Below are 24,091 nucleotides of genomic sequence, written 5' to 3'. Positions count from 1 at the left end.
CAACAGCTGTTCACATGAATGTTTAGTGTCTAAAACACTCTGGTACTTGTGGTCAGGTGCGGGTTTACTCCAAGGCTTTTTCCTGCTCTGCAATAGGGGCTGCCCTGTGAGCTGCCCACCCTTCCCCAGGCTCTGGTGTCTGCAGTGCTGCTCTCTGCAAAAACAGCTGCTTTTTTTTCCAGTGAGTGGAAACACTCTGTACAGTGGTCATATGAAAAGACAACAGTCGCAGCTTAACGGGATAGTCTTGGAAAATTGTCCTGGGGTCACTATGACTTTGTAGCCAAAGCAGGTGCTGGGTTATCTTGTGCTGGCTTAGTCTGCTTTAATAACCAAATTCAAACAGATTTGATTCCTCAGAGAGGAAAATGATAGTTAAAAGCTATGTTCTGTTGGTGCCAGCTGGAATCCAGTGGGCACAGATAATTCTCTAGGTTTTTGAGCTTTCAGATATAGATGCTAACCTCAAAATATACAGACCCTGTCTGAAATTCCACTGTGTTGTGAATACTCACTGTTTATATAAACTATGACTTGGTTAAGTTGATGCTGAAGAGACTCAGGTAGGGGAGCTGGGCCTGATGATGTAGTAGGTGTGTTGCTGAACTGTAGGCATTTAAATCCTGTTGAACACCCTTTTTAGTGTGGAAGAACCTGTCTTTGCCAAACTACGATTTTTTTTTTTTTTTGCATACCACAAAACCAATGGCCAGCGCCAACCATTTGCTGTATCAATAATAAATGAGCAATATATATGAGATTTGTCCCTATTTCTTGAAACAGGAAACGAATCGGTCATGATTTACAATTCCTTGAGATCAAAGTGTGTTATTTGTTGGAAACAAATACCAGCAAGTTAGTTCTCTGTGCTCGCAGCATTATTGACAAACATTTTCCAGGGCAGGAATGCCACTGAATCTCTGAATGCTGGTTCTATATGAACCTCCAGAGCATCGTGTTGGTCTTGTTTTAAGCAATGTATCTGACTCTCACCATGAATTCCTGTCTATTATGCCAAATAATCTTGTTGTATACCCCCTTTCTCCCTGTCTCTAAGAAGCTGAAGGGGAAAATGACTGTCAATAAGCAGAATTCAGTCTTCAACAACTTCTCTGTTGGGTCTCTGTCAATGTTGAAGATGAATCTTACTGCTTGTGTCGGATTTCAGTGCTGACATCTGAGAGCTCATTCATATTGGATGTCTGGGAGCACTTGTGTTAAAGCCTTGTGTTCCTTGGAGTTGGCCTTTGGCTGGTGGGTGAATAGGGCAGCATCGGTCCCTACAAACTCCTGAGGTTATGGAACAGTCAGGTTTTATAAGGTGCTTCTGAAGAGCCCGAGCAATCTTAATATACTCTGGGTTTGTTTTGTTTCATTTCTCCCTAGTCTTGTCCAGTTTTCCCTGTAGAAATGGAGCAATAGGGTTCCCTAAAACCAGCACTTATCTTTGGTTCAGTGGCAGTTGTTGCTGTGTTTTCAGTACTTCTGTTTGCCGGGTGTTGCGGCTATGTGCTCAATACCAGCCTTGGGTGGGCTGGACTGGCCAAATGTTGAGACCTACCGTGATGAGCTTCCTCGGGAGCAGTAAGTGAAGCCGCCTGCCCTGAAATCCCCAGTGATCTTCGAGCTGGGCTTAACCCTCCTCCAGTCGAGCCGGCTGCGGGAGGCTGCTCGAGAACAGCACGAGGGAGCTGATGGCCAACTCTTTCATTCTAGAAACTATAGAAATACAGTGCAAGGTGCAGTGCACTGCAAGAAAGTGTGTCAACTAAAATGCTTGTCCTTAATGACACACAGAATCACACTGTATAGATCCTGCCGTTCTCCGGCTGCCAGTCCTTTTGTCTAGATAAGGCAAGAGAGGACTTTTCAGTTTGGAATAGACTTGCCAACATTGCAGAGTTGAAACTCCCAATTTCTTTGTTCCCCACTGTACTTGTGTCATCTGGGGATAGAAACAGGTACCTCCTCTCCTAATGTGTTAGCCCGGTGAATATTTAAATAGAAGCACTTATTAAGCAGAAATAACTCTTTAAGTTACCCAGGCTTTATCTTCCACCCCATTTTTAGGAAATGACTTTATATTTCTTATTTCTTTTTGCCCTCATCTCACTGAGCTTTTTCATTTCTGCTGTTTTCTGGATTCCTTAGTGTCCTCACGTGTTGCGATCTATTTTCTAGCGTGAGAGGCATGTGTAAAGCTCGTGTCAATCCTGTGATTGATACATCTTGTGCTAGGAACGCCAGGGAGGATATCAGCTTATCCTGGGCAACCAGTGGGCTTTGGGCTGAGAGCAGCTCCTCCTGAATTCAGTGTTCTGTACCCTGGTCCAAATCAGAGCGAAGATGGTCACTTTTATGTCATGTATTTAGACGGGGCTCTTCATAGTGCCTCAAGCAATTCAAGGTATGGCTACACAACAAGCTGCTCTTTTTTGCTGGCATCCAAGCAATAAAAATAGTTCATACTTGGTTTCCCAAAGTATTATTGCAAATAAGTATGAAAGAGGCTGCAGAAAAATATATACCAATCTGTTGTAATGCTACGAAGCTTATGTTTGTAGGGAGACTGTTTGGAGAAGGCTAATGGTAAGGAAATGAGGTTTTAATCTGATGATAAAATGCAGTACAGCAGTCCTGTCACTGTTCAAGAACACAGCTGATGCACAGAATATCCATGGCAAACAGCTTAAAGACGGTTGAATTTGCTGAGATGAAGGGAGGTAAAACTGATAAAAGTTGTCTGTCTCTTGCACCTGTCTTGTTTACTTTTTTGCACTTCTAACCATTAACTGTTTCCCTAATCTCTGCTAATTACATCCTTAATTACATTAATACACATTTTCAAATCTTAGCAGGAGAGCCTAAATTTTATAAAGCTGTTTGGAAGAGCCACCGTCAAGTTGTAGAGAACCAGAGTACATGGTTCTTCAAGGCTGTGGTGTAGGGGTAAAGTACAGGAGTAGCTTTACTACGTTGTACTCTGCCCTTTGCCTACGCATTAATCTGTAGTTTAACGACTTGTTCAAAGCTTTCCTACTGCTGCCCAGAACAAGCTGCATAACTTGGAAAAGGGACATTGTTGGGTCACTTCGAGGCCAAGCTTGCAATAGAAGGCCTTGATTAGAAAAACACCCTTAGTGTTCTTAACTGGAGCTCAAACTGCATAGTATGGAACTTGGAAGTAAAAATTACGAATAAGTGAGACTTGTCTTTTGCCACTAGTCAGGCAGAGAAAGGCAAAAGCCATCTAAACATGTCTGGATTCTTTTCCACTGCAGTTTTCTGTAGGAAGGGATGACTTTGGTGATGATAAAGGGAGCTCTGCTGCATTTGAAGAGCGGAGCCGGAATCTGGAGGGTTCTGGGCTTTAAGAACAAAGTAACCTGAGAGTGTCCCTTGGATGACAGAGCAGCCAATTATCAACCTTCACGTTCTTTCTTCTGTCACTGTTGATCTTAGTCTTGCTTGTGTAGTGATACTCAGCATTCATCCTTTCATTAACTGATGCCTTTTCTTTCTTTCCTTTTCAGCAATACTGGAGTAATCGCTTCCTAAACAATTTTGCAGAAATGTAAGGTTGTTTTGTTGCGTGCATGTGTGTTTAGCAACACATCTACCAAAACTTCTGCATGTATCATGTGTAAAGATTCTTTGCTTTCCCTAAAACAAAACTCATTGTGTTCTCTGTGCAAGAAACGTGTGGTACCAGTAGGACTTCATTATACAGATGTACAAATGTGCAATAGAGCTTACGAGTCGGAAACTCTCTCCAGAGAAGTTTGGTTTCTGTGCTGCATGGGGAAGAGTTTGTTTATCCTTGAACAAGAATCGTGGAGCTGTCAGCCAGTTTTCCATATTTCTGTATGTAAAATGTCAGTTTATACAATGTACAATATCAAAATAATGCATGCCTTCGGTTGTAGACAAATCTTTCTCTGTATTGTATCATCCCAACAAACTATAACAGCTTCTGTACAATGCTATCCTATTTATAAAATTCATTGACAGGATTACAGATGAATGTTAAACCGTAAGCCGCCAGTTCATAACTTTGGATTTTTTTATCATGTGTGCAAATCAACCTCTTTTGCACTGTAACGTAACTTATTTAAATCTAAGGCAGTAAGACAGATGTTGGTGCAATACAAAACATTGTGGTGCATTTATCTAAAAAGCAACAACCGACTTAGCCAGTTCCCACAACTGCATGTGTGACCTTTAGAAGTTGTAAATAAGATCAATTGTCTATTTACATGCTGACAGTAAGAAGCATCACACCTCTAGTTTCATTTGTATCAGGTAAAATAAATTTATTCTACAATACATACTTTGTGTGTTATTTTATGCACTTTGTTTTCCACAGGTACATGTGTACATACTTCAGTGCTCTTATATTAATGCCAGGATGACACTTAATAGCACCAACACCTTTGCAATCTTTCCTCCTAGAACAATGCAGACGCCGGCTGCTCTCCGGCAGCGCTGACCTCGCTGCTGTGATTTCCTGTGTCCGGGGCTGCGTGTGTGTGTTTAAGGGACACTGTTAAGTACTTTGATCACCTATTTTTTATTTTAATGCTCCATTCTTTGTAAAAGTCCCCTGAGAAAACTTAAAATAAACATTTCTTTCCCAACTACCTCTTTATATTTTTTTTGTCATTTTTTTTGTTTTCTAAAGTGCCCCAGCCTGAAGTAGCTACTGGTGTTTTCCCCCTTCCCTGGGCAGGAGGAAGATGAGCCAAATGTTGCCACAAACCACCCACGGAGCTGCCGGCCGCCCTGGCTTGTTCATTCAGAGCAGGACCCTGGAGCGAGCGTTAGGTGAGACTAAACCATTCCAAGGGTAAAAGCTCGATTTTCCAAGTGTCCTCTAATGCTCTGCTCCAAAACCCATTAACTAAGTGTTGTTTGGAGCTGAGGGATGGGGAGCATTTCTGCAGCGTCAGCCAACTCCAGCGCTGTGTTTTAAATTCCATGTCATGCCTCTTCACCTCCAGCCCACGATACTGGCACTCTGCTCACAAACAGCGATAGCCAAATGAGGTGACATGTCTGAGACCCTTCAAACGCAACAGTGCGAGGTTTAAAAATACAAGGGTTGAATGCCACGGTGGGGCTGAACCGCAGACAGTGGAGGATGCGCTAGTAGATGGGGCTGAGCTGCTCGTGGCCGCTTCCTACTATGGTAGTGCTGTGAGCTCTGCCCTAACCCCTGGGCTGGGACTGGCAGGGCCCAGCTCAGCGCTCAGCTGTTATCTCCAGATCTTCCCACTGTTGTATTTTTAGCTCATCCAGCACCACTGTCACCAGCTGGCCCACTGTGCACCCATTAGTGTCTCACACAGACACCTGAGCTGGATGATTAAAGTCATTTGTTCAGAACAGTGGAAGAACCCCAATTAGCACCTCCAGCCTTGCTTTAATTAGGAAGCAAGAGGAGGAAAACTCATCTCGCTTCTTTCTCAGCAGCAAGCGGCTCAAGTCCAGTTCCCCAGGCCCCCACCTGCGTGTGTTGTACCTGCACCTCTGTTGGGACAGTGACTCCAGCTGCCCGGCTGCTCCTTTTTTCTCAACTTGCAGAAGTTCTTGTTGCAGCACTGGTACCAGATGTAAAGAAATGACAATAGGAAGCCGTTACTCAGAAAACAGCTCTTGCTCCCAGCCTGTGCCGCTGTCACAAGTTGCATTCCATGGATGGTTTCAGCGTTTCTCTGTTCATACAGTGCCTCGCTGGAGAGCAAGCAGAGATCAAATTCATAACTTATTTTCAAACATCTTTTAAAATTATGATCTGCAAGATTAACTGATAACCAGTCAGCCAAATGAACTGCAAGCAGCACTCTGGAGTACAGCCCTGTGAAGAAAACGTGATGCTCAGTGGGTTGCTTGGTACTCGAGTGCAAGAGTGCGTGGTAAGAGATGCAGAGAAACAGCTTCATCATCCCCCTCCTCCTCACTGCAACCCCTCAAGCGTCACATGGATGAAACACTGACAGCCCCAGAGGAAGGAAATCGCTCCGGTAGCTCAAGGTATTAGGGATTATAGACACATTACATCAAACTCTATAACTACAGAGGGCAGAAATAGCCCTGTTTTTCCGCTGAGATGAGTCCGTGTGATTAGAACCCACATCCACCTTCAGGAGGGTGGGCAAGAGACGAGAAAAGCCTGTGGGGAAGGAGATGGCAAATTTGCTTTGCAGCCTTAGCTGGGAAAAGAGCCCCAGGAAAAGTGATGGACCATAGAACACAGAGCAGCAATCCACCCTCCGCAGAGCCTGGAGCACATGGAGAGGCCTCAGGTATTTCATCCCAGCAATTTAGCCATGTGGAACCACGGAGAAGCCTTTGGACATCAGTTTCGCAGGCTCCAGATCTTTGCCTTATCAGGTCAAGTCACTGCCCTTTGCTTCAATAGAAACAGTGGGAACTGAATCTATGTGAATTATCACCTTATAACTGAATCTGTAAGAATTACCCTCTTCCCTCTCCTGGAGCGGCTGGTGGGGAACGTGCAGTGATGGGAGCACCCAGACATCTCCGTGTGAATTAGCGCTTCAGGGCAGTGCCAGCTTGCACACAATCCAGCCACAGGATTTTGCTGACATCGCCATCATTAAGAGGTCAAATGTACCAGTGTGGCTCCTCGGGCAGGGCAAAGGAAAGGACTTTTAGGCTGATTTTACACATGTAGGTTCGGGAGCCCTCGGAAGCTTTCAGTACGCAATGTGAACTGCTCTTCACGCGTCCCTCAACCCAAAGGGACAGTCCTGTCCCCCAGACCGACTCTGAACAGTGATCAGCCTCCAAGAACCGCTTGGTGTGTCCTGTTCATCCTCTGAGGCAGAGAAGCTGCCATCATTAACCAAAATCAAGTCCAGAAACACCACCACCAGCCCCAAATCCGATAAGCCCAGGCTGTTACGAACCCCCTGCTATTTATGCAAGTGGCAGTCAATTTTTCCTATCGACGCAGGCAGAGGGGAGATAACATCAGCGGCTAAAAACAATGGAGCTGCACCCAGCTCATGCCTTCGTAACCGAGTCACGCAGCCCAGCGCACCGTGATTGCAAAACCCCAGCGTTCTGACCTCGCACCCGGGCAGGACACCCCGGGCACACGTCGGGACTTCAGAGACGTTTCTCCTGTCACTGCCCTTCGCTGTCACTTAAGTACTAATGCTGACTTTTGGTTTAGGTGCGAGCCTGACCCACACCAGGCAAACTGTGGGCAGAAAGGCTCCCACCACTGCTTAAATCAGCAAATGTCCGTCCTTTCCTTTCCTGGACTAACAACCTTGCTGCCCACAGGGCAGCCATCCCAACAATAGTTCCTGGTGGAGCTCTTCAGCTTTCTAGGGCTTCCTGCCGAATATTCATCCCCTCACCATGCTGCGAACAGCAATCCCAGTCCCGTTTGGTGGTGGCTGCCTTCTTGTGGCCACAGCTCACCTTTGGCTGTAAGTTATGGGTACCGAATCCTGTACCATTATAAAATCTAAGCCGGTGGTGTGTGGGCACTGTCAGCGTCTCAGGACATCCCACCGAGCGGTCTGACACCTTCAGTGAGCTGACAGCACAAGAACCCAGGCCCCAGCCACCCCCTGCACCGCAAACCAGCCGTCAGGTGCTGGAAATTTCAGCTTCAACCAGAGAAAACGGACCCACCACGGCCTGATTTCCAAACCTCACGCTGCTCCTGCTCGCAGCTCCCAACCCCCCCTGGATCAAAAAGACACCCAGAAGGGAATTGCTATAGCATCGACTCAACCTCCGCTCCGTCAGACGGGGCACGCAAACCGCAGGTGGCCCGTCAGAAACCAAGGCCAAGTTTCCAAAGCACCCAGAACCTGCTTTAACAAGTTCTTTGCCGCCCAGTGTTACAGAACCTCCCCGAGCAGCAACACCAACACTTCTACCCACACCTCAGCTTTGCGTCAACCAGATTCTGCAGTAAAACGGCAAAAAGCTGTACATGACGTGCCCAAAAGAGCCTGGGGAATGACTGTGGGCACTGCACGGCTCCAGGTGGACATCAGCTCGTGGAACTAACCCACAGAACGGCCCCTGCTGCCAGTGGAGAGCCAGGCGCTTGTTCCCTTGGTCTGGGTTGAAGGACAGAGCGAATAAATAAAGGTGTTGAAGTGAAATTCAAGCACCTAAAATGGAAATCCTGAACACCTTTCTCAAGCTCACACTGACCCCGCAGCACACAGACCTCCCAAGGTACTTCTCTCTTCTTCTGAGAAATTGCTCGAACTCCCAAAATCGCTTTTCTGCATCTACTCAGAGCTGCAACGGTAGGACCAGCTCAGCATTTAGCTCTTCCCTACCCCTTAATCAGGTTCCATGTGCTCATTAGGGAGGTCTCTGCCTAAACCAGAAGGGCTTTTATCCAACAGATGTACAACAAACAGCATCCAGCCTTTCACCGCATGGAGCTGCTGCCGCTCTGATCTTAAAAGGTAATGGGATTAAGAGCTCCCCTCCCCAGCTGCATGGCGGGCGATCTTCAAGCCTAAACCGAACCCTTTTGATGAAGAAATGACAGCAAAATCAACTGTGATGTGCTTGAGTTTTGCTGGGTACTGCATGAAGTTGCATCAGTTTACTGACAGGCAGTACTGAATACGCATTAGCTGGACTATGCTAGTTAAGCCCTGCCTAAGGCTATTTACTTTGAAATCAGGTTTATACTGAGTTCAAGCCCACCTAAGGCCACTATATTTAAGACCACTGGAGACTGCACTGATTTAGATCTGTTTTTTCAAGAGATATTCGGTTATGGTATGTTTGTGTAACTTGAAACTACAATGGTAGACACAGCCTTTGAGATTTCCTTAGAGCCGAGGTCTAAGTGAGGAAATAAGGTTTGCTGAACAAGAAATACTCCCGGCTTCTGCCCTGGATGCACCAGTTTCCATATCACTGAGCTCCTGAAAAGCACGGAGGGAAGAATCACCACGCAAAAACAGGCGTAATGAGGAAGATTCTTACTGAAAGCAGGGGGGGAAAGTCTTAGTTAATAAGAAGTCTCTATAATCAGCAGTAATGGAAAAGGAAAAGGCACCTCAGACAGAAAATGCTGACATTGGCCAGCAGTCCTCAGCTCCTTCTGTCATCTCTGCTTCACAACCCTTGGATTCCCCAGATCTGCAAATCAGAATCAGAAATGCAGCTGAGACGTGCGGTGTTATCAGACATTGCTGCTAAACTCAGGGATATTAAGCCTTTTAGCCCTTACCCAAGCCTTTGTGAGGTTTGAAGAAATTCTGTCCCTTTGCATCACTTCTGTGTCTTTCCTATCGCAAAGTAGGAGAGAATGAAAACTTAACTAATGACATCCGTGATTCAAATTCAAGGATTTCAGGCAAACATAGGCAACTTCCCCACACAATGGGATGGAAATGGTCATTTTCCTCACCTGCAAACCACTCCACCTTGGGGAGCTTCCACTGAGGGTCTGAAACTGCTTGAACCCCAGTTTTTGGCTTTATAATCTTCTCTTCTCTTCTAGGGAGCTCGGCACACAATTGAGGGAATGAGGTCAGCCACTCATTAAGGGCTAATTGTGACATTCCCTGAACTAGAATCCCAGTAACTCAATTTGAGAGCACAAAGGCTGCAAAACCAGAGATCACATTCTAAAATTAGAGCGCTAATGAAGGCTCATTAATAGGCAAGAAGAATCCCTGTAGGATTCGGGAGCTCACGCTAAGTACATCTGTCTGTACCATCTCAAATGCACTCGACACGGATGGTACCTCACCCACTGCACGACTGTGAGCAAGGACGACACACGAGTTATATCCCATCGGGTACTTACAGAGGTTTTATTTGCAGGATCTGACTGAGTTGTCACTTTCAATAAGGATCCACATTCTCAGCAAAACAAAGCGGTGAGGACACAACTGTTTTACAGCTCTCGTGAGTTGATCAGAGGTGTCCCGGGGCTGGTTTGCTAAAGCCACACGTAAGCACACTGATGTTTTCTTTGCTCATCGTGGAGCCGTTTCCCCTCGGTGCTGAAAGGAAAGATTATCAGATGATCTACAAACACACGACAGGATGGTGTGAGTGAAACTGTGTTCTCTGGTTTCCTGCTCTGTGTAAATGTTTCGGTGATTTCCATCTGCCATTAACGACCTATTTAAAGTAATTATTAGAATAGCTGAGCAGGTCACAAAATATACATCACGTACCTCATATATTTCTCTCATTAAAATAAAACGTGTCCTTTCTTTAGTTTAATATCATCAAGAACCCCAGTCTTCCATCCATGACAGGTTTGAATACAACCAGAAAGGTGATGGAGGCACCAGCTTTCAGACGCAGAACACAATCTGATCAATTCTCCAATGTGAGGAGAAAACATAAAGATGCTTTGAATTTGCTTGTACATGTATATTTCTTTCCTTATTTTATAAAAGACATGCAATGAGCTGAAATCTGCAAAAACAATTGTGGTTTAGCCATGGTTTACTACTAGATTTAAGTTATGGTTGGACTTGATGATCTCAGGGGTCTCTCCCAACCAAAACAATTCTATGATTCTATGTCTATTGCTACTATCTCCCAAATTTTTTGAGATTAAAAGCCTTTGGTAAATACTCCAGTTTTCTTCCAACATGATTTATAGCACTTAATATTGTACGGCTCTGTTTGATGAATGGGGCTCCCCTAGAACACAAAGTAAATGTAAGGCAGATAATCTTACTTAAAAAAAGAGTAAGATAGATACACATATTTTAAAGACACATTCTAAAAAGTACAGCAAAAATAAGCAAGCATTTTGATGCATGTCCAGTGCCTAAAAACCTTCGTAGCCGCAGGTACCCTTTTGAATCAGCTTTCCAACGCAAAATAATACCAAAACAATGCAATAATGCAATGTCGGCCCGAGCTCCGACCAGCAGGGCAGAGGGGGCGGAGCCACGGCGGAGGGGGCGGGGCCCCGCTCCGGGCGGGAGGCTACGAGGCAGCCGGCGGGCACTGCCGGGGGCGTGGTCCCGGCCCCGGAGGGCGTGGTCCCGGCCCCGGAGGGCGTGGTCCCGGCCCCGGAGGGCGTGGTCCCGGCCCCGGAGGGCGTGGTCCCGGCCCCGGAGGGCGTGGTCCCGGCCCCGGAGGGCGTGGTCCCGGGCGGCGGCAGCCCGAGCTTTCCCGGCAGACCCTGAAGTTGTCGGTTCTTTTCCGAGAAAACTCGACTCCAAGCTGGGCCACCCTGCACCGTTTCACCCCCTTCCTCCCCTTGCCCCCAGAGACCACGTTCCCATTGCTACTGAGCACATGGGAAGAGAAATAAAGCCTGGAAAATAACTTATAGGAATCTGGACCACATCAAGGGAATGATGGTGGTAGCAGGAGCAAGAACAGTCAGTAAAAGGCTTTAGTCAGATGATTTCAGGAGAAATATCATCCACAACAGCACACTCATGCACTGCAGGGCCTTGGGCCAGATCATGTTCTTCCCTCTCTTCTCCCATTGCTCAGCTGCACCCTTGCCCTTGTTTTCGAAGTCTATTTACAAAAAAACAAACACCAACAAAGACCTTTGTTACTGCAAAAGTCATAGTTTATGTTCTCCAAAGGAGAGCAGCCCCAGGGGGGTGTTCAAATGCCCACACAAGCGGCAGGAGGAGCGGCTGTCACTGCATGCCGAACCACTGCTCCTGGTCTGCCCACTGCGCCGCTTCGCTGTCACTGCCTTCCAGGTCCCCCTCCTCCCCGCTGCCCTCCATGTCATCCACGTCTTCTTCCTGGGTTGCATCCGTGGGACTTTCCTCTTTTTCCATCTTCTGCATTCCTTCGAGCGACTTCTGATCATTTGGATCCAAACTGAGGAAAGTAAGGAAAAGAAAGCATTGCCTTAAACCTTTTTTTTCCCTTATATTAGTGACATTGTCGTAAAACACATACACACAACCACAAAAGAAAACAAAAAAACAAACCAACAACCAAAACCCCCTCATCTTGTTGTCTGCACTTGCTGTTTAACATCATCAAGAAGTCCAGTTTAGTAGATCGTGCAACTTCACTTCAGGCTGACTGTAACACTGAGTATTAAACCTTTATAGAAAACCATTTTGATCCCCAAGAATGTGCTTAACTAAACATCACACTCTTCCAGGCAATTCTAATTCTAGAGTAACATGAAAGCAGTACAAATTTAAATGACTATGACTAAATATATGCAAGGGAAAAAAAGTTAATCAATTTAAGCTACATAAGCTTATGGTAGACATAATGTGCTAGATTTAAGGTAAATTTGTTAAAATGAAAACACGTTAACACCCCAAGATAACATTCAGGTTATGTTAAATTAAATCACACTATTAAAATTTACTTAATAGTTCATTTTTATAGAGCACCTTTGAGTCTAAAGGAATGGATCTTAGTGTGCCTGACTATATAATAATTAATAACTAGAAATAAATCCATGCCTTAATCCTTTCATTAGTCAAGGAATCGCACGCCTGGTGACATGCTCAGCGTTAGTGCAGACCCCAGATTTTGCACTTCTCAGTTCAAAGCCTTATGGCCAAGTAATTCACTAACAGGACATCAATTGTTTAAGGGAAAAAAATGTAAAGCTACTTCTGCTGTACATCCGAATCAATTAGAGGCTCAACTTTTTACTTTAGTCAAGTTGGTGATTGCTTCTTTTAACTACACTGCAATTGCGGAGCCTTTGGTTTACCTCAGGGCGATGCTGTACTGGTCCATGGCTTCCTGGTACTCATTGACAGCCACCAGGAAGTCTCCCAGGATGCGGTGCAGAACGCAGTCGCTCTGATTAGCCAGCGCATTCCTCAGCAAAGCAATTCCATCCTCGTACTTCTGTTCTCTACCTGTTTATATGCAAAGCTACAGTTTTAGTTAATACTTTACATACGTCTATTAAAAGTCAGAGTGTACACAAAGAGCCATCATAACACAAGACTATTTCTTCCTTCAGAACTGCCGGCGTGGGGGACAGTAGCAAGATAATTTTTGCAAGATTAACTCTAAACGATGGGTTTTATTACAATAACTGCAACGCTCAGGATTACATATCCTTTGAAGTCAAAACATTTTGTTTGCAATTAAGTGCTGGTTTAATATCCACTGCTAGATGGAATTAATTCCTGTGATTTTTTTCTTCAGGATAGAACTGATAAATCCCTGGGCTGTAACATCGCTGTAACATTCTTCACATCGATGAGGCTGCAGGACACTCTTCCATGTAAAATATTACATTTCAAATAAGTCAACATGGGGGAAAAAACCAAAGGAACTTACTAAGAAGTTCTGCTTTCTTCACCACAGCTTTAATGTAATCAGGTCTTTGCATCAGTGCTTTGTCCAGTAACGTTTTTGCTTTTTCCTGCGTGACTGGCTCTTCGAGACAGACTGTTGCTAACAGGGTGAGTGTCTGTGCATTTGCTCCCAGAGTTTTATACACATTATTTGCCATCACCATGGCTTCACGGATACTGTTGGATGCCAGGTAACATTCGATGAGACCTGATGATATTAAAAAAGAAAACAATTCAGTTTTTGAGTGAGCACTACAGACAATCAACCCCTCCTCAATCATTTGCACTTCAGAGCGACCAGGCTCCAAACACCTGACACTCCAATAACCAAATACAAATTGCAAAATATGTCAAAGAAACTCACAGATGGGGAAACTTGGACACAAATATTAAAATGGCACAGGTTCTACACAGAACCTAAGAAAAAGGCAGGAGGTGGACGACCGTCTCCCAGGACCAACATGTGACAAAAGACTAAGTTGTGACAGGTTACAGATTTCTCCGGTAATTGCAAGTGAAACAAAAACTATTAAAACAAACATAAACCTGTATTACAGTATTTCTAAGTCCATGCTTTTCACATTAGCAGGGAATCCACAGCACTGTGCCCACCACACAGCACCAGATATGGAACTGGAGAAGCCAAGAAAATCAGATTAGCACTCTCCATTTTGCATAAAAGAAAAAGTAAAAAACAAACCCAAATTTCACTCACCTTCATAGCAATCCAGCCTGCAAGGCGCAAGACGAATTGCTTCACGAAAATGTATAATCGCTTCCTGGACTCGGCCCATATTCCTGAGGGCAGCTCCTTTCAGCAGGAGAGCTTGGACACTGTTACTATTCAGCTGGATAGCTTTGGCTCCTAAATATAAGGCACGAGAGTATCGTTTACTGTAGAAACTATGACACCTATGGAAAGACAAGAGGGATTGTAAATGTACTGCCTGTGCACATTCATTGAAGTTTAACAGCAGAAGAAAGAGAAGAATAAAAAGAAATGACAGGCAACTGTTGAACTTCTTGAATTCAAAGTTAAGAATACATATTCAGGGAAAAAAAACTTTGTCAGGAGTTTAAAAAAAAAGCAGTGTAAATGTTAACTGTTACAGCTATTTAATATATCATTGTTACTGCACAGGGGCGGTAACTCTAATAGGTTAAAACAAACAGAAAACAAAAAAGAGAGTTATTTTTGGATAGCTAATTTAAGCTATCCAAAGAACAGGGTAAGATAGAAAAGCACTTTCTGAACAAAAAATCTGAATCCACTGTATCAACTGTAACCCACCACGTGCAGAAAGAACTGAGGTAAGAAAGGAAAGAAAACAACTTACCCAGATACCACCCAGGGTTCTGCATGTTGGTCAGAAATATTGAAGAGACGGCAGCCCAAGTTCTCCACGTCCTCTAGTCGACCTTCACGTGCCAATAAATAACCATATACGTCCATTCCTAACGTGAAACATGCGGAGATCAGTCATCAAGAAATGGCAAAGTCATTCACGACAGGAAAAAACAAAACCACAAAAACCTTAAACAGTGGAAGTACCAGTAACTATTCAAGATACACAGCTTCTGAACGTGAATTCTGAACTGAAAGGCAGGTACAATATGCAATATTCCACCCTAATGTCACTCATCAGATCATTATACCGGCTAAACTTTATTTTAGAATTTACTCACCTTTTATTAGGTAAGGATCCAGCATTTGTGCTTGTTCAAATTTCAGAATAGAGTTTTTATTATCTCCAGCTCTGAAATACAGGTCTGCTAAGCTCCCCAGCAAGTCTACGTTATCCCTCAGCAATGACTTTTTCTCTAAAGAGCTTTAATAGAAAAAAAATCCCTGTTATTTGTATAATGCCACTTTAAATAGAATTATATATAAATGTTAATATATTATTTGATTACACTATTCTCTTTGAACTCTTACCAAATGGTATTTATTGCTCTTGTGTTATCTCCAGTATGCACAAAAGCGTACGCCTTGATCCACATGGAAAGCCAGTCCAGGTTGGGAATACTCTGAATTATGTTGATGGTCATAGAGGCCACTTCTGCACCTTTCACCGACAGTGAGAGCAAACCTATTCAGAACAGCAAACACACCCAGTTCAGCCACCATAAACTGCTTTTAATGCAAATTAATTGTCTGAAGACCAGAAACTTCATCCCTTGACAAGCATAAACAAGCAGCTTGTTACAGTGTTTTTTATAATTTGCATAATGTAGCTGTTACATATTACATGCAAGTAAAAGACAGTTACCTACTCCCACACATAATTCAAATTGTAATACTGTTTAATACTGGAACACTTAGAGTGTGCAGACACCTACCTAGTATGGCATCAAGCGCTAACGGGCACTGCCTCAGCACTTCTTTGTAGCTCGTTACAGATGAGCGTTCTTGACCTGCCTTCTTGTACAGATTTGCCAACATCATATTGATCTACAAGCGACAGAAACGTTGGGAGAGTCAAGTGTGAGAAAGGAGAAAGCCTCACTGAGAAAGGTCACAACTTTGTCTTCAAGCGCACCTGCCTCCTGTTCTGGGCAGAGACAAAATCACCTGCTCTTCTTCTGAGAACACTGTGATGTATCATATAGTATAAAATCAAAACTGTTGCTTCTCTCTGAGCCCAAAAATAAAATTTACATTTTTCCGTATTTGCACAGTGCATCTTGAAATCTCAGTGCTGTGCATACACGAAGTCAAAAGATGGGCAAGTGGTTATATATGATGCCAAGAAGGACCCATATATCTCTTACACAACCTTCTTTCAGTTGACCTCTCCACAGCAATGGAATTCGTGGAGAGAATCAGCTTTGGAAGGCAGAGAAAGTTTCCACTCAGCTTCTGAATGAAGTCATGATTGATGAAAAAACAGAAATTATTTGAGCTCTACACAACACAAGCAGCTGGTTTCTGCTATAACACCTTATACAATGTCATTACACCTACAGGCTAGATTCTCTTTTTACCAGACACTAGGCTGTAGATTCAAGATGTGCTGACCAAGCACTTGTGACAAAAGTCTGCCAGAACTCACCTTTGGGGTCCTCTGTCTGGAAGGAATCCCATCAAGAATAGCAATGGCATCTTTATCTTGCTTCAGCATTGTGTAACATTCAGCCATTTTATATTTCACTTCAATTTCAGATGGTAAACACTGCAACAAAATACAAACTTTAAAGTGCAATGTTGCTTTAGTCGCGTGAAAACAATGGATAATGTTTCCTTGTTAAATGCTTACACTTTGCTGAACAAATCTAGTGCAACAAAGTTAACAAAGCAAACTACTGCCAGCTCATATCGATCCTGTCTTCAAGCAAAGAGCACGAACAAAAAAATCCCATGTTTGAGTCTATATTAAGTTCTTCATTAGAAAACACACTGGTATTTTCAAAATAAATTAGCCTGAAAAGTCAGGTTTATTGGACATGACAAATCCACAATCTAATGCTATAATATTGAGTCAGCAATATTAATTGTAAGGGGGAACGTGATCATGTTATGCAGCACGAGTCAGTTTTTAAATACCTGGCTTTGGGGAGTTGAGGCAGCATTCCCGGTAGAAGGTCTTACTTTTGAAGTTTTACTTAGTGCTTTTTTCTGCTGCAAGGCCATTGTATACTTACTGACAGCATTTCTATATTCTTTATCATGGAAGAGAGAGTCTGCATGATACACAAGGAGCTGGTATTTCTGAGATGGTGAAAACAGTTCCCTAAAAGAAATGTAAATACAGAGGCTGAGATCAGCTAACTGCAGAAAGACAAAAACCTCACAGCTCCAAAGTATTTGTAGCTTTGGTTTGTCTGGCTTCAACTTCCAATCGCTGTTTCTCTACTACATCGGGAGGACCCCTGGGTAGCAGGTACCAGCACCTGACAAAGGGATTATCTCACCAACTTCTTTTATCTCTATACAAACAAATGCAATATCCGCTCCTGACACCTCTTCAGTAACAACAGCTTCTGCTCAGCTGCTTGGCCACTGCTGCCTCCATCCTCCCCATAACAAACCACATGTTGTCAACATCTATTAAAGCACATTTTGTTTGAATGGACTCGAGCTTACACGACAACCCAGTTCCTTGCATAGCTATGCTGGTCCTAATCCACATTCCTACATTTTACGACTCCCTTCCCTAGCACTGCCCGTGTGTTTGCAGAAGTGATAAGAGTCAAGGTATCGGAATGGGATTCTGGCTTCAATTAGTACCTCAAAACCCATCCAAAGAAGAGCTGTGACCTGCACAGAGCATCCTGGGAAGGAGAAAATCACCCCAGCTCCACCAGGCCGCTCATGCCGAACCCCTCGGTGCTGACAGAGCTTCACCCCCGGGCCGGGCCGGGCGTCCGGGACCCGCACGGCACAGCCCGGCAGCAGGGGCGGCACAGGCGGGCCTGGCGCCTTCCCGGTCCGTAACACACTCCCCGGCACCCTGCGAGCTCCGCCTGGCGAGTTCCCCCCTCAGCCCTGTCAGCCCCCGGGCGGCTACTCACGGGTTATTGCCGCTCATCGTGAGGAGCAGCCCGCTGAGAAGCCGCACGTTGGAGTGGAGCCCGGCGGCCGCCATCTCCCGTACGTGCTCCACCACGCTCATGCTGGCGGCGGGGAGGCGCGGGGCGGGAGGAACGGGCGGCGAACGGGAAGCGAACGGCGAGCGGGGAGAGAGCGGCGCCGCCGGCCGCCGCCACTCCGAAATGGCGCCACCGGGGGGGCCTCGCACGCCGCCGCCTGCAGGCGTCCGCCACACTGCCTCCATGGCGGGCGGGCGGCCCGACAGGCGCGCGGCAGGGCAGCCCGAGGAGGGTGCGCGCCGCGCGAGGTCCCCGGCAGCTTCGCGCCTGCGCAGTGACCGGTGGCGGCCGCCTCAGCCGCTCGGAGGGAGGGGTCCCGGTTTCTTTGACAGGGTTTGAGGAATCATTTTCCGCCTCAGTGTCGTTTTACGGAAGAGACGTACTCTCTGTGTCTGCACCTCTCTTGAGCCTGGCCCTTTTTCTCCTGAGACCATTATCTGCTGGTTGTGGCAGCTAAACCTGACAGAAGCATTGGGGACAACGAAGCTCCTGCCCATAAAAATAGGTAACTGAGGTGAAAGACCCTTCAAAACCTACGTTTCGTTTGGGCCACAGCCAGGGGAAATGCCTCACAAGGCATAGACAGAGTTGAACCATAACCTTTTTTTTTTTTTCCCTCTTTATTGCAAAAAGAATGCAGAACACAGCTATCATATTATTACTATAAATGAAGTCAGTAGGAGCTTTCAGTTTGAACACGCCATCACTGGTGGAGAGGAATCCACCTCTCGACAGACTAACAACACACCATCGCCAGCACGGGGCTTCAAACAAACAGCGCGTTGGTGCTGGATGGTGACAACAAAACAAGAATTGCTACAAAGAACTCGGAATAAACCGAATTTGGACTGCGGTGCTTCAAGAAGCCATCACACTGATCAAAACAGTCCTGGTTTTTGCCGGTGTGGTGTGATGGCTGTGTCACCCTCCAGAGGCATTTCAGTCCGATAAGGCGCTGCTCTGTGAAGGCAGGCTGGCTGAACCAGGTATGTTGCCGCAAACCACAGCCACTATATAAATCACCTGTTTTCAGTGCAAATTATTTGCTTCCTACTGATAACTATTACACAATAATGATGGTCTTGTCACAAAAACAGCCCCAAAAGTCTTATTTCTTTGAAGGCTGCCCATAAGACATAAAGCAGTTACCACAATAATTACAAGCTAAGTTTATTGAAAACAAGGTAAAAATCACAGCACTTGACAACACAGCGTGACAGGTCCATTTTCCATGGACACCCAAAACTGAGACTCCAGCCAGTAGAGCAATTAGGCAGCTCCCTCTGCCCCACAGGCACAGCCGTTTCTTCTCTTTAAATACAAGCCCTGTTTTAAATACTAGCTGTAGCCACCAATAATGAAGCAGCTTGCATCTGAAACAGCATGCTAGAATTACTTATTAAGCACCAGCTTAATAATATTTGCTTACACTACTCAAATTATCATTTTGCTCTCCCTCCCTTTACACCTCATTGCCTGGTTTGTATGGTTTGGGTTTTTTTTCTTCCTAAGCACTTAATTCTTCATTGGTACAAAATGTATCCAAAACAAAGGCAAAACACTTTATACACCTTGCTGTGGAAGTGTTTAATGTTGTTGCTGCTTTGCCTCTTCACTGGCCAGGACCTGACAGACTCTTGTTCATGAACTGTCTCTTCACAAAGCAGATCCACCACTGCACAAGGAAGTATAAAATCAGAAATTATGTAAAACCAGTTTCCATGAGATAAACAAAATAGTGACCTCAAAGTATTCAACCCCTGACAAATAAATGTTAAGGCTCTGGTTTTGCATGTAATGTTTTCCACACTGGTTTCTACTGGAATTTAGAACAAGAGGACAGGAATGGACCCAATGAATTTATAATTTAGGACTCTGAATTACAGTGTGACATTCTACTTTCTATTATTTCAATATTTTTTTTACTGTTTATTCCAATATAACTCTAAACAATGGACAGATCAGAAAGCTATGACTTCGAAAATAAATTAGCCTAAATAACTACAATATTAAATGCAGTCACATTTGCACATGAAACATCTTAACACTCAGGAGGTGATTCATGCATTGATTAGCTATTTTTTTAATCTGGATATGACACAGAATGGTCTACTTCAAAGAAACTATCAAATCAGAACCACCCGGGAAGATAAACAGCATCACTCGTGCGTTTGAATTTCCATTTGAAAACCTGGCCAACAGCAGATGTCCAATACTTTGAAGAGTCGAACCAGACACCACTTATTACTGCTCTGCTTTTTAGAGTAACCCAAATTGGCAGAGGCTGCCTTACCGCATTACAGCTTAGATTTATTGATAACTTGCAGCCTGCTCTTCCCTCGCCTTGTACAACCAGAGAAGCTTGTGCCAAAGTTACCCACACCTGATCCCTCACCCCATCATCTCACTTCTCCCCACACATTTCTGAAAAAAACCCACACCAAGCCTCTCATTAAATCCACGATGATGACACTGAACTCTTACCTTACTAGGCTTGTCGCTTTGCGGATCAAATACTTTTTCACAAAGGCGCAGACCAGTTTCTTGCCGCAGCTGCTGCAGGTAGGCCCTCATCACCTCTGAAACAGCACAGGAAAGAACGCGGTAAACTGTGGCAGCGCCAAGCCAAGCTGAATTTCACAGGGACGTGTTTATGTGATTTTGTTGATGCAAAAGGCAGATTCAGACTCCTGTCAATTCATTCTGTTTGATCTAAGGATCCAGGGGAGTCACTGCGCCCCTGAAGTCAGAAAATCCAGCTTCTGCTGGAAGACAGAACTGCAGATTTAGGAGATTCTATTTTACAGGTAATTTTTCTAGCTGCGGTCACAAAAATGCAGCCAGTAGGAAGCCAAGGAAGCCTTCAGAGGTCCTGGATTAGCCCTTACCTTCCTCCTGCTTGTTGCCGGGTTTGGCGTAAATGGCATTAAGCGGGAAGCCGGGCTCCCCGGGAATTGGGAAGTTGGTGATTCCCAGGGTGTACATTTCCTTCTCTCCTTGGCCTTTGGAGTTACACTGGAAGAACCAGGCAAACAGTGGATTAGCAGTTAGCTGGTGGAGCATTAGACCCAAATCTTTTACCAATCTCTAACACATAAAAACTCATCACAGCATCTCTGGAGAGCCACAGCTTCGGATATCTGTGGCTCTGACAACTGGGACTAGGGTGAACAGGATTATTTATGCCACTGGGAGGAGAATATCAGCAAACCCTTTGCTGAGTACAATCCCCAGAACAGACTTCTTTCCCTCCTGCACAGAAATCCACTTCTCTTACCTTTTGCAGCTTTTTCAGGCACTCAGAAATGTAGAGGGTTACGTAGATCAGCGTTCTGTCAGCCTCGTTCTGCAAAACAAGAGCGGAGAGCCCAGCCACTCTTAGATTAAGGGAGACTTTCTGGAACTGATAAAAGCTTGAAACAGGAATGAGTTCAAGCCATGCTGGCCTACAGTTCCCTCATGAGAAAGAGATTTGCAATTCCTGACATTTACCAAACTCTAAAAATTAGGTGGAATGAGAGTTGTTGTTCCCTAGTAGAATTATTTAATTGAAAATAAATTTATATTCATCATACCAGCCCTCCAAACAACTACTATATGCACAGTATCTCAAAAAATTACCTTAATTTCATAATTTTTGAAGAAAACATTAGCTTTGAAGTAGTAGATGGCTTCATCTATAATATCTGTGTCCTTAGCTAACAAAAGAGAAATACAGAGTTAAAGAGTGCACCATTATACTACATTTGGTCATAACTTTTACTCACTGAAATACATAAATAAGGATTATTGCAAAGGCAAAACCTTGGTATTTGCAAAAAGCAGAAGACAGCACTATGTAACAGAAAACAGTCCTTGCTGTGTGTAACACTGGTGAGCTCAGACCGTAATATTTAAGCTTCCTACTCTTGGCTGGAACTTTAACTCCCTCCTCCTCCTCCCCCCGTGACTTCTGACTTCACAAACGGCAGCAATTCAGCAGTTCCCCACTTTTCTATCAGTTGAGTAACTCAGCAGAGTTTGAACAACGTAACAGTCTTCTCAGGACACAATAATATTTTTGAAGAAAGCATAACAACACGATCACACAAATTTCATTGTCCTCTTCAAAAAAAGGGAGGGTGAGCAGAACACATAGCGCCAAGCTTACTTGTGACCTTCACCTGCTTTTGCCACCAGCCAAGACTACTTAAATCCAGAAAAATTTCCTTTATATTTCTCAAACTGAGCAGCCATGCTACGCTGTTTTCTAATTTCTGAAGCCCCCCGCCCTAAAGCTCTGACTAACGTACTGCTCATCCTTCAGCCGCAGCCCCAAAGCCTGAGTTCTCTGTAGCTAAACCTCCACTTCCTCTGAGAGCAGAGGGTTCGCACCGCCACGTCCTCCCCAGAACAGTCAGACAGGAGGAACTGCGAGCACAGTAACCATAGGCTTTAAATACTGAAACAAGTGATTTGAGCACGGCGCGTATTTATCTGTGCATAATTATTTTCTAGGATTTGCACAGCTTCAGTATTTGAAACCTTTTTTCCTCCTCTATAAACTCCAGGGCACTGCATTTCCAACCCTCTTGTCGCTCTTGCTAGAGCTGGCTTGGAGTGAACTGTCAGGTAACAACAAGCAACATGCAGGCAGGTTTTCAGAGATTCTTACAAACTTACTTTCCCGAGGTGCTGGGCCTTTGAACTGGCTCCTGATGGGTAACAGCGCCATGTTCCCAATTAGCTTGGTGTCAGAGTCCATTAAAGTTGAGTGGTAAGCCTACAGATGAGGGGAAGGCCAGTTATTAATGCTACTGAAAATAGACATTTCCACATCCAATCACATCTCCCCCATGTCTTCATCAAACAGGAGTCAGGCTCCGGTTCGTTAGTGATGTTTCCAGCAATTTTTCCTTGTACGGATAATTGCTGTTCTCTAATTAGGCCCAGATCTCAGGGTCATTCTGGTGAAGGCTGGGAAGGCATCATCACTGGTACCATTTAGGTTGTGGTGCTGGGAGAGAGGGTAGAACTGGTGCAGCTGGTCTGCGGGTGCTGCTGCATCTCCGGGCTGCCCAACCCCATCCTGCCCTCCTGCCCAAGCCGGGGTATTGTGGAGTTCATCAGTCATTAAAAAAAGATTATATTTTATTTCCGCGTCTAGCTAATATTAGATAATAATAAATAAAGCCAGGCTTAACACATACTCACACATTCAAAAAAAGACTTTTCTGTGCAGTATAAAACTGGTCAAAGTGGAAAACAACAACAACAGGCAAACAAAACAAACCTTTCTGCATAGGGCAGGTTTTTCCTGATAAACTGATTTTTAACAATTGATGAGTTTAGTTTTAGGCACTTCTGTGCCAGGCCCCGGGCAGCCTTTTCCTCCTCACAAGCTGCGGTTTTGCAGGGGATGCAGGTGGGGGGGAATTAAGCATCCCCAGGCAGAAAAGCATCTTATTTCCATCCAAGGAAGGTGATGTGATCAAAACCAGAGCACAGCCCAACTCTTACCCCCAAAACCGAGCACAGCCCAGCTCTCACCCCCCTCTCCCTCGCTGCAGCTGCGGGAGGATCCCAAGAGGGGGAGGAGGAAGAAGGGGAGGAGGAGGAAGATGAAGAGGTACAAAAAGAAGAGGAGGAGGAGGGCGCTGGCCTCGCAGCAGCCTCCTTAAACACCAACTCCCTTCTCTCAGCCGGGCGACCCGCAGCTCCAGCCCCTTTCCTCCCCCGCCGCCAGACCCCGGCAGCAGCCGAGCCCCTTCGCCCGGCCCGGGGCCGCCCCCGCCTGCTCCGGTCTGTCCCCCCAGCCCTCCCCGTCCTCCCCTCCCGCCACCGGGCGCGGATCCCTCACCGGCATGGCGAAGGGCAGGAGGCGGCTCGGCGGGGCCGGGCGGGGAGCGCAGAGCAGCCGGCAGCGCAGCTTCCTCGTCCGCCTGTGCTTGCAGGAAATGAGGCAGCAGAGGCGGTGCCAGGAGAGCCCCGCACCGCCCCGGGAAGGTGCTGTGAAACCGCGGTGGGGGCTTGATCGCTAGTTTCCTGCTCGTGGGGTTCCCCCGACTCCTCTGCTTTTGCTGTGGCCGGCACTGCGAAACACCCTCCTCGGTGTCCCTCTGCCACCCTTCTCTTCCCCAGCCACCCTGGCATCTCGCGTTTGTGCTGGCAGAGCTGAGCTCCTGCCCAAGGGTCAGCGCTTGGCAAGAGCGCAGGTTGGGGAC

At 45.4% G+C, this 24,091-nt stretch overlaps 3 protein-coding genes across 4 annotated transcripts in view; 1 reads left to right on the top strand and 2 right to left on the bottom strand.

The window, feature by feature from the left end:
• The window catches only part of ATP2A2 (ATPase sarcoplasmic/endoplasmic reticulum Ca2+ transporting 2), a 41,324-nt gene extending 36,684 nt beyond the window's left edge, over positions 1–4,640 (top strand). For both annotated transcript variants that reach the window (XR_010652453.2, XM_065851454.2), the window contains exon 21: positions 3,534–4,640. Coding sequence is in view for 1 of the 2 variants with exons in the window: in XM_065851454.2 (XP_065707526.1) it covers positions 3,534–3,547 (14 nt within the window). In the remaining variant the exon portion in view is untranslated. The remainder of the gene's footprint in view (positions 1–3,533) is intronic.
• A 6,913-nt stretch (positions 4,641–11,553) lies between these two features.
• Positions 11,554–18,044, bottom strand: ANAPC7 (anaphase promoting complex subunit 7). Its single transcript, XM_065851468.2, has 11 exons — positions 17,811–18,044; positions 16,843–17,029; positions 16,352–16,471; positions 15,639–15,750; positions 15,235–15,388; positions 14,985–15,127; positions 14,636–14,753; positions 14,014–14,210; positions 13,282–13,506; positions 12,701–12,851; positions 11,554–11,838 (listed from the first exon to the last, which is right to left on the bottom strand). Exons 1-11 carry the CDS (start codon positions 17,909–17,911, stop codon positions 11,649–11,651), a joined length of 1,698 nt encoding a protein of 565 aa, XP_065707540.1. The 5' UTR covers positions 17,912–18,044; the 3' UTR covers positions 11,554–11,648.
• Positions 18,045–19,042: 998 nt separating this feature from the next.
• Positions 19,043–23,850, bottom strand: ARPC3 (actin related protein 2/3 complex subunit 3). Its single transcript, XM_065851966.1, has 7 exons — positions 23,728–23,850; positions 22,551–22,650; positions 21,510–21,586; positions 21,166–21,234; positions 20,777–20,903; positions 20,373–20,467; positions 19,043–19,563 (listed from the first exon to the last, which is right to left on the bottom strand). The coding sequence occupies exons 1-7, from the start codon at positions 23,731–23,733 to the stop codon at positions 19,501–19,503; spliced, it is 537 nt and encodes a 178-aa protein (XP_065708038.1). The 5' UTR covers positions 23,734–23,850; the 3' UTR covers positions 19,043–19,500.
• Positions 23,851–24,091: the final 241 nt, after the last annotated feature.

This window comes from Patagioenas fasciata, chromosome 17, assembly GCF_037038585.1.
Source record: "Patagioenas fasciata isolate bPatFas1 chromosome 17, bPatFas1.hap1, whole genome shotgun sequence".
In the NCBI taxonomy this organism is placed as follows: Eukaryota; Metazoa; Chordata; class Aves; order Columbiformes; family Columbidae; genus Patagioenas; species Patagioenas fasciata.
Note: the sequence above shows the minus strand (reverse complement) of the source record. Positions and strands in the feature narration are given on the sequence as shown.